The sequence below is a fragment of the Acromyrmex echinatior genome, chromosome 1, assembly GCF_024713525.1.
Source record: "Acromyrmex echinatior isolate Ae372 chromosome 1, ASM2471352v2, whole genome shotgun sequence".
Classification (NCBI taxonomy): Eukaryota; Metazoa; Arthropoda; class Insecta; order Hymenoptera; family Formicidae; genus Acromyrmex; species Acromyrmex echinatior.
In genome coordinates, this window is record NC_141852.1 from 25,340,876 (window position 1) to 25,351,649 (window position 10,774).

The window sequence follows — 10,774 nt, forward strand, 5'->3', positions numbered from 1 at the left end:
GTATAAACATCTACTCATAGAGTATCCATCCATCAGTAAATTTGGCAAGCTAAGCTAAAACAAACAAGAAGATTTCTTTGCATTTGTATGCCATGCTTACAGTTCTCACATATACAGAGCTATTTTTTAAATGAAAACAGATGAAAGATGAAAAAACACTATCAATAATCGATTTTAAATATTTGAAAAGAGTAATTTTAAAATATATATTCGGCTTTAACATTTGCAGTTTTAGAAATTCTAAGAGAATACGAATACGATGATTGTTTACGCGGAATTGATTTTATTCTGGGTTTGCGTGATCGTTCATGGGATAATAATCGATAACGGTAAATGAAGTTGTGCAGACCGTCGAGCGATTGGTATGCAGCCGATGCAGCAGCATTGCACAAAGGCAGCAAATACGCCTATGAACTATGAGCACCACTGACTCATGCGGAAATACGGCAACGGCATAACGGAGGGGATGGACCCGAGGAGGAGAGTAGGGAATGCCGTTCGGTTGGCGTGCTGTACTGCTGTGGTCTGTGCCGTCTGTGGTGGCTATTACTTCAGTACTGCTAGTGTTGGATACCGTTCGTGTGACGACACAACTGTGCAAGTTCCCTCGCGAACTCGCGTTTATCCCGATCTGAAATCGCGCTTGTCATTCCATGAACTAATCTTCACAAATTGAGAGTGACAATCTGTCGAATCCGGAAGGCAAGTAGACAAGAGTGTTTGAGTTTGAAACGTTTTCATCTGCACCTATGCTCTACAACCTGCTCTCTTTCCTTTTCTTTGTTTCCCGAAATTTCTATATATCATTTGTGTAGACAAACTACAGCGGATATCTACAATAGTTTATTAGAATGTTTGCGATACATTTCTAATTAATTTTATAATTAATGTAATTTTCTCTGGGAATGTAATGCAACAGCTGACTTGAGTAAGTAGCACTCATATGTCGCGAATAATGAATCTTATGATCGCGTCTGTGATAGCTATCATTACACACGAGGTCCAAGGTCAAAAAAAAGGCCTGACAATATTTGCAATTGTTACGTACATTTACAACTGGGTAACGTGCATTCCGTTTTTCGGCATAAAATAATTTCTCGCAAAGTACAATTTTTATTTTATTTCGCAATTACAGAAAATGTCGATATTTAAAATAACTTGTGGGGAACGACTCTGCATATACCTAACTCAACATTTAAAGTGTACGATAAGATATACCTCGTTTTATGAAACTTGGAATCAACTCTGCAATTATCTTGGCAATTTTCCTTCGTCAAATGTAAATAACGTTGTAATTGCCACTTTTTTTTCTCGTTTTGCGATTCATGCTTTTAACACGACCACGTGTTAACCGGCGAAATTGTATTACGCTGGGAGTGTAGTAGTAGTTTAAACTACTGATTACTAATCAGACGCGATTATGTGATGTTATCATTATTTTACAATGACGTCAATCAGAAACTCGTCATACTTCCGAAGATCGATCAAGAAATGACGGCCGCCAGTAACGCGATGCCGACTGCACCTTGCATGGTGTAAAACATATCCTTTTGATGCGCATAAAGATGGGCATTGTAAAACTTGGAGCGATAAATGCGGAAATTCTCCGAAAAATGTAGATGGATTAAAAATAATCGAATTATTTAATTACAAGAATCGAATTGCTTGAATGGCAAAATACAAAATTGTGTTAAAAATGTCTGCATTCCCCGAGTATGCTACTATATTTCTATTGAATCATTTGTATTGATCTTGGCCGGTCACGAAGTAACAGTACCAATGCAGCTAAATGTTAACTGAAAATGTACTCATTTTGTATTTTAATTCTTGCTAAAAAACGACTAAAATTTTTCAAAATTTTATTCTCTTTTTATTATTTATATCGAATTTATTATTTATCGAATTTTAAACGGTAAAAAGTTTTTGTATTTTTATATGAATTTTATTGAATAAGACTTTAAAAATCCCAGCCTTCGAGTAACAATGAATAGTTTTGCAGATTTTATCTCGTTTTCACTTTTACAATTTTGAAAGCTTGAGAAATACGATAATAAAAAGCTAAAAAATGGCAATACATTGACAGAAGGATTAATAATTTAAAAAACAAAATTAATTTCGAAAAATATTCAATTTTTCGTAGAATATTTTTTTATTCTGTTATATATAATTTATCTATTTTTTCTGTTTTTTACAGATTAGGAATTCTCAAGCAATCGAAAAATCGAAATCTTTACGCTTGATAGATAAACGAAGAAACATTGATCTTTTAATGAGGAAAATTAGAGAAGCTCAATTGCAGATAAATTGATACACGCATTTGATGCTTTCAGATGATCTTTAATATTACATGAACCATCCGTTTATCAAGAAATATCAAATACATTTCTATGTTAGCCTCGTCAAATTAACTTTAATCTTGAGGAGACTTCAAAGATATTATCATGACAACGACAAATTATAATGAAGAGATGTTTAATTCCTGACAAAAAGGAAATCTGATAATTAGAAAATTAATTAAATTTAATATTATGAGCTATTGTGAAATATCGGAAGAATCTTAAGAAATATAATCTCAATCCTACAATAAAAATTATGTCTATGTTTTGAAAGAAACTATCGTATCAACGAGGTAACGGAGAGGCTGATAATCCATAGAACTTCAAAGTTATCTCTGAGATAATAAATTCTCACGCGAACGAGTTAAATTCATAACTCTTGAGAATTCACCTATTATCAAAAGAAACTTTTATTATAAATTTACGAACCTGTCAAGTTCTATATAATGTATGATAAAAAACACTATAACAGCATGTAGAAAATAAAAATTTTAACGTGACAAAGAATACACGTGAGACTGCGTCAAGTTTATTTCGTATTGCTATAGAAGGTGAATATACCAAACACATTTCTTTCGAACGAAGGAAGCGAGGCAAAACGAAAATAGACTTTTTAAACAATAGTCCTATTGACAGAAATGATTCTTGCGAAACGCGAAAAGTGCGTATATTAGAGCTAATAAGTTTGTGCCGTTTCTGTCAGTATAACATTACATTATATAATCGCGTCAGGCGGTTCAATCATATAAACGATGACCTTGGGGACTTCTTACCGGTGGACCGTCAGCCTGTCTGTTTCGAGGAAACGAAGCCGGAGATGATGCCGAAGAGGAGCTGACATTAGTTGTCGCACTTGGTTATCTCATTTTGACGAGAGGACGAAACTCTTGGGGAATGTCACAATCTTTTTATTGGCGAAAGAGCAAGCATAGCACTTAGAGTTGAAAGTTAAAGTTAAATAAGAAAGAGAGTAACCACGTGAGACACGATTCACGTGCTCGATAAAAGATGACTGTCTCCTACACTGCCGAGGTAGCCACTTGCAAGGGCCTCGGTTGCTTCCTCAAGTTATTACTCAGGTAAGATTTTGAATTTTTAGCATTTGAGAGATTGATTAATCTGTTCCAGTCAACTGGAATACATTATATTTAAAAATTTTTTTAAAAATTTTTAGCTATTTTTAGCTATTTTTTATCATTCGATTAATTTTTTTTTTATTCATAATATCTCTATTTTTTGATATTTTAATGCCTGATTTATGTTTATATTTTAACTTCTGAATTTTTATTTTTTATTTCTCAATGTGATGCTGTTATTATCATTCAATGTCTTATATTAATTTTGCAGCTGTTCATATTTATTTTTCTACATTTATTTCCTGTTTTGCATTCTTTTTTTATTTTTCTCCTATGATTAAAATAGCAATTATAATTTACATAAATACGATTTGTATGCTTTCTCATTTTACTAATCGTTTCATTAAAAAGTTAACGCGTGGGTTTGTAAATGTCAATGACAATTCACGTAGGTCGCATTCTTGAGAATAATACGAATTATGTTGGAGTACTTCCAATTGCAAGTAACGGGTAGCGAACATTTCCAACGTATTTGCATAAAAATATAACACTTCGTCGTTCAAAGTTGATACACCTCAAGCAATGTCGCTACTAGTAGCGAGGCATAAAATAAATCAAGATACGAAGCAGGATTATTGACTTTCGGCTCGATGACAGCACACAAGTTACGTTATCGCGTTTTGTCACTTTGTGATTTAATAAATAATCGTCAAATTTTAAATGCATTATTGCTATTGAGATTTTCTTAGCAAGTAGATGAGATTGCTCATTATGAGACAATGATAACACTTTGACAGATGTTTCGCGTCTGCATCTAATTTACAAGTCGCGTAATTTTGTTTCAGATGGCGAGCGAGCATTTACAAACTTGTCTGGATCGATCTGACACTCTTCCTCTCCATCTATTACTCCCTCTCCGGTATTTACCGATTATTATTGAACGAGGAGCAAAAGAAAATATTCGAATCTGTGGTGTCATACTGCAACGAGTACAACGAACTGATACCACTGTCATTCGTCCTAGGTTTCTATGTCAGTATCGTCATGACCAGATGGTGGAATCAATACATGACGATACCATGGCCTGATTCCATCGCAGTCTTCGTATCAGCCACTATACATGGGAACGACGACCGTGGTCGTCTAATGCGTCGAACGATCGTTAGGTACCTTGTGCAATGTAAAGTATAGCATTCATAAAGCACAACTAAAGTTGCATTCAATTTAAAGAAAGACATGTCTCGATTTTTCTTTAAACGATAGAAAAAAAAGATCGATTAACTCTGCAACGGCACACTTATTTTCAGTATTTTAGAACAGCACACATAAGTCATTTATATCCAATTCGATTTTGAGGCTCTTAAAGTTCTCGAAAAATGCTCGAAAAATTCTATAAAAATTCATACATGTTCTTTAAAGTTTCTACTAAATTATTCTGCTACGTAGACATTGGAAAAAAAGTTTAGAAAAGTTATAAAAATTACATAAGTGTAGAGAAATAAGAAATGACATAGACACAATATTTGCCGTTGGAGAGTTAAATATTCCAAGGTATATAATATTTTCTAAAAATGTCAAAATATATAATAGTCTGTTAAATAAATCAGTTAAAATATTATCATTAAGTATTTAACACATGTTATATTAAACAAGATAAAAAAAATATTTCGTACACATTTTTTTTTTTATATATTGTGTAGCGAGTTTTACTTTAGCCAGTTCTATATACAAGAGTTTAGTTTCTTTAATAAAAACAAAATTCCTTTTTTTCAGATACGTGTGTGTTTGTCTGACTATAATCCTAACAAACGTCGCGCCGCGTGTAAAGAAGAGATTTCCTACTCTAGAGCATTTCGTGGAGAGCGGTTTGTTGCTGGACAATGAGTTAGCGATATTTCAAAGTCTAAATGAGAAATTCCCGAAGCCAAGTAAACATTGGCTGCCGATAGTTTGGGCTTCCAGTATCGTGACCCGAGCCCGATATGAAGGTCGAATACGTGACGATTTCGCAGTGAAAACTCTAATTGATGAACTTAATAGGTTCCGCGGGATGTGCGGCAGTATATCGCACTATGACACAATCAGCATCCCATTAGTGTATACTCAGGTAGACATAGAGACTACTTAAATTAATAATTCCGGAAGGCAAAGCAATAGGTGTAAGAAATTTTGAGAAGTCGAAAATAATAATTATTAAATATTTATAAAAATAAAATTAATAATTAATAATAATTTTTATAAAAATAATAATTAAATATTTAATAAATAGAGTCGCATAGTTTATCAGTTTGCCACATCGAATTCTAAATTCTATTTTTACCGTAGGTCGTAACATTAGCCGTCTATACATATTTTTTAACTACTGTAATGGGTCGACAGTGGATTCAAAAGTCGGACTCAACCATAGATCTGTACTTCCCAGTATTTGCGACATTGCAATTCTTTTTCTATATGGGCTGGTTAAAAGTAGCCGAAACGTTAATCAATCCATTCGGCGAGGACGACGATGATTTTGAAGTAAACTGGTTAATCGATCGCAATTTGCAAGTAAGAACTACCTTCTCGTCGTTTACTTTTTTCTCTCTTGAAATTCTAAAATAATGCTATTTTTTTGTTTTTAAGGTAAGTTATCTAATCGTTGACGAGATGCATAACGAACATCCTGAACTCATACGTGATCAATATTGGGATCAGATATTCCCCGCGGAACTCCCCTACACCGCCGCAGCACAACCCTTTCGCGAAGAACATCCTAAACCTTCAACAGCTGGCATACAATTGTCTGCTGCGCAACAGGAATTGCAACCATCGTCGGTTAAAATTGACGAGATAAATGATCAAATGGATGATCAGAAATTCCACTCCGACATCGCTGACGATGCTGCATCAGGAATATGTTTTACCGCAGGAAAGATGTCCCGGTAACTACAAATTACTTCACATTTGAATAGTTTTTAATTTAAATTTAACGTGAAGCAGGTCTATTCACATTTCATATTTTTAATGCAGAAGCAATACAGACAGTACCGAGAGATTAATAAGGTAGCTATTTATATCTTCATCTTGTGATAAAAAATTAATGAAGAATAAAACTTGTTGGAATTCCAAATACATATAATAATTATAATTTCATTTTAATAATACATATATTAAACATAAAGGTAATAACATTAGATAATAAAGTTATACTTTTAAAAAAACACTACAATTTATAGCGTAATATAGTATTATAATATTGATGTGAAAATGATAACTTATCTTTACGATTCTAAAGTTCTGTTAATTTTTTATTAGAAGCACCAGTAGAGTGAGCAATCGAGATCGCAATATCAGTGGCGACTCGACTAGCAATTTGGGTGAGTCACTCACGAGGGTAGCCAGCGTCACCAATGCACTTAAGCGACTGTTTAGTAAAGATGACAGGACGGACGGGGGTACCACGAGTGCCGCCAAAGCCACGGGAAAGATGCCGAGCATGGGTTCAACAACTTCATTACAACCACGACCACCTGGTACGTATTTTGTTTAACGCAAGGATCCCTATTTTATAACTCTTAACGACAGCATCGATGTCGTTATATTATCATTGCACAAGTTGTGTAAGTAAAAAGACAACGACAATATAATCAATACCGACACTGTCGCGTTAAGAGTTACAGATTAGGAATTACATTACTTAAGTATTACATTAAAACGACTGATTAAGGATAAAGTAATAATGTCATAGGTGCAGGTGGCTCCATGAGAATAGGCGTCATTGAGGAAGTGGACGAGCAGATGACATTGACATCGTTAAGACAATCGAACGAAAGCAGGCCTCACGTACAAAATATATTTACGCAAGGTCCGCCACCGCCAAGTGATCCCGTCGACGTTCCTGGTGTCGCACAATCTTACAGTCGTGAGATATTCTCCAGGAGTGCACCCGCACGTGCAGGAGCTTTAATAATAGCCGAATCCGCCAGTGCAGAATCCGCGGTCGAAAGGCGGAACATTTTAAGGTTAATAATTTAATGATAAGTTCAAAAAATCAATTCCGATTTCCAATATTTGTAAATGTATATCAGAAAATTCGCAACTGCGTGTATGAATCGTCTGGAAATTTATCGGTTTTATAGCCTTAAATTTTGTTAGAATTAAATTTCACTAGCATTTTTTTAGTATTAAATTTGATTAGAAACTTGAGAATTAAATTTGACGTTTCAATTAAGGCATTTTAATTTAAAATTTATTTTTATCTCAGGACACAAGAATCCGCACCATCAATAAGGTCGAGTGCCATTTATGAACCAGCGTTTAGTTACACCGGTAGTGGGATAAATGACGACTTGCTCAGTACATCAAGCATCTCCTCTTCTGACAATGGCACAAGCGAATTTACGAAATTGAAAACCGAGAGAAAGACTCGAAGGCGTAATCGAAAACTCACTCAAAGTGCTACTGGCTTAAATGAAAATGAATCGAGAAGCCCTCCCGATTCGGAAACTCTTCTGCTGACGGAATTAGCAGATATGTCGCAACGAAGTATGAAAGAACGCGATGAAAACGATGAAATTTAGAAAAAATACGTTGATTTTCGACGTTAATCTAATAGGCCTGAATAACAAATTCGATCGAAGTAAGAAAATAACGTGACATACATACAATGACAGATTTGTTATGTGTCTGCGATGTACTTATGAGATAAGTTTATCATCAAACAATAATGTAATGTTTCACGTACATATGGATTTTATATTACATACGAGTAATCCATATGTAATATATTATCTATAATGATATATATCTATTATATATATAATATATATTATATATATAATAATATATATAATATGTAATATAAATCAATTGTGAAATTTTGCAGTTAGCAATTTTTTTAGCATTCTTATGAAATCTGCTTTAACAACGACAAGTTTGTAAAGAGTTAAAAATATTTTTTACACGAGCATGTATAACGCAGTAGTATCATCGTGCGAAAGTTTTTCGCGAAAGCCAGCTGAAGAAATTTCAGTGTTTTCGTTTATTTATAAATTAATAAATGCAAAGTGTTTTTTAAGTAAAAGTGAGTATAAAAGCATATGATAATTATATAGGGTGCTTTCCAAGAGATACACGATGTGACACATTGTGCATCATTATATCTTTGTTTACCAATGTTAAATAAGGATGAGGTGATCACTGTGTTATATATTGGGTCGCTTGAAAGACATCCATGCACTGAGAAAAAATCTAAATTTAATATTGGAAGATAGTTGGTTAATTGCTTATTTTGTTGCTCTTAATATTAAAAATAAGTAATTTTCCGTATTAAGTTATTAAATTTGATTTCTGTAATGAAAGCAAAGAAACATAAGATAAAAGTAAAAATGCTATTAATGAAATTGATGCTATTGAAAACTTGTTAATGCTCAATCAAAATGTTCGGTTAAAAATCTATATTTATCGCAATTTTAAAAAAGGAAATTTAGTCTTCGGAAATTATTCACAAGGATAGAGAACTTGAAATTTAATCAAACAAAAAGATTTTTTAAAGAAATATGTAACTTAAAATTTTGTATTTTTTAAAATAAAAATTTAATTTTCGCGTTTCATCTTATAATATATTGTACACGGTATTTTATTGTACGCTTAAACGACTTGACTATCGCTGGTCATTTTCGATTAACATTCCACGATGTGTATGATTTGTTACGGTGTTATGAGCCATTTGTTTTGCAGTATTATTGAAATAAAGTATTTTCAATATGATACGATTGATTTTTATTTTAGCAAAATATTACAGGCACCTATTACTTTTGTTTTACAACAAAGTACGATAAAAATCGATTTTTTTTCTCCTATGAAAAAAATCAGAGATTCTAAAAGTGATGTAAAAAAAAAATACCGTGTCTCGAGGTTTTACCAGATCAAGTCGTTAACGTTTTTTATGCAATCATTTATCGTATTTGCTTCATATTGGCTTTTTACAATTGTTTTAAATTATATAATAATTTTTTAAAATAAATAATTGACGTTTTTGTATGTGAAATTATGCGATGAATACAAAAAAAACATTTTTTTTCATATATTTTCAAATTTTTGTATAATAATAATTATTATTATTACACAAAGAAAATATATGAAAAAAAAATTCTCAGTTTTTTTTTGTATGATATCTACTTTCAGAATCTTTTTGATTTTTTTCATAGGAGGGAATGTGTGTTGTACTGTGCAATATGTCTGGATAAACTTAAATCTGAATCTTTGGTAGAAAGAGCTAATATACACAACTCTTCGGCCAATTCATAATTGTGATTCATAGTTAATTCTATAAACCAATCACAAAGTCGTACTAACTTCTTAAGTTATGAAATAAATATTGACTATATTCATAGTTCAATTTTGTTTTAAGGGTATTTTCTTAAGATGCTAATATACCCGTGATTGGCATCTTAAGATTTAAAAACTGATTATAAGAACTGACACTATAAATATAAAGATTTTAAAATGGATGTACTTAGCAATGGCTGCTGTCATGCATCGTTTGCAATTTCGATGTAGTCCGACGAGAGATAGATGTGGTGACGACGATCGACACCAAATATCACCAAACATGCATGAAACTGAAGCTCTGATATATTTTACGACACTCGCGATAATCTTTCGCACAGTTTATTTTTAGACGAAAGTTCTCACAAGAAACACGAAACGGTTCGAACGCAAATCCGCCATGTCACGTTCGTAATTGATCGCGTTGATCGCGATTCAAATTTTAGCGGCCAGTGCCAGTCCATGAAAAAGAAACGCAGTGTACTCGTTCTCCAGACGAATTTCGAACAACGGTTCTGCGCAGATTCCAAGTGCAGTCATTTAAACATTCGCACCTCGATAATTTTAAAGGCTATGTTCCAAATTTATTGCTACCACTGAAAATGAATACAGTTTACGTTACGTGCACTATAGATTTTCAGTACTGGCAGTCAATTTTGGAAACACAGCCAAAGTGACAGCTCAAGAGAAATTAAAATGAATTCTTATCAAATAAAAATAATCATCGAAAAGAAAAATTCAAAAATACATACTTCTATCGCTTCTCAAGAGAGAAAGCATTAATATTAAAGTGGAGAGAAGCTTGTAGGAAATCGATTTTTGTTATGACAAAAGATAAAGCAAAAATTATATTATATACTGTAAACAAATATATAAAAATATAAAAATAAATAAATAAAATAATAAGTAATTAAATTAATAAGTATAAATTCATATGACATCAATAAATCAAGAATAAGCTTTAGCTTTTATTTTAATAAATAAAATAAGTAAAATTTAATTACACGAAAATGTGATTTATTTTCTTCTTATTTTCTCTTATTGAAAATGGAA

General features: G+C 32.6%; 1 protein-coding gene across 5 annotated transcripts; it reads left to right on the forward strand.

Moving 5' to 3' along the window:
* The first annotated feature begins 20 nt into the window (after positions 1 to 20).
* On the forward strand, positions 21 to 9,160 carry LOC105144158 (bestrophin-4). 5 transcript variants are annotated; one of them, XM_087413120.1, is made up of 11 exons: positions 21 to 702; positions 2,195 to 3,415; positions 3,865 to 4,331; positions 4,437 to 4,578; positions 5,186 to 5,519; positions 5,738 to 5,959; positions 6,035 to 6,333; positions 6,422 to 6,454; positions 6,707 to 6,924; positions 7,140 to 7,413; positions 7,656 to 9,160. In XM_087413120.1, the coding sequence occupies exons 4-11, from the start codon at positions 4,457 to 4,459 to the stop codon at positions 7,969 to 7,971; spliced, it is 1,818 nt and encodes a 605-aa protein (XP_087269246.1). In that variant the 5' UTR covers positions 21 to 702; positions 2,195 to 3,415; positions 3,865 to 4,331; positions 4,437 to 4,456; the 3' UTR covers positions 7,972 to 9,160. The 5 variants fall into 5 exon arrangements, with proteins under 5 accessions (XP_087269246.1, XP_011051184.1, XP_011051182.1 ...); XM_011052882.2 differs by having other exon boundaries at positions 4,258 to 4,331; XM_011052880.2 differs by having other exon boundaries at positions 4,258 to 4,578.
* The last annotated feature ends 1,614 nt before the right edge of the window (positions 9,161 to 10,774 follow it).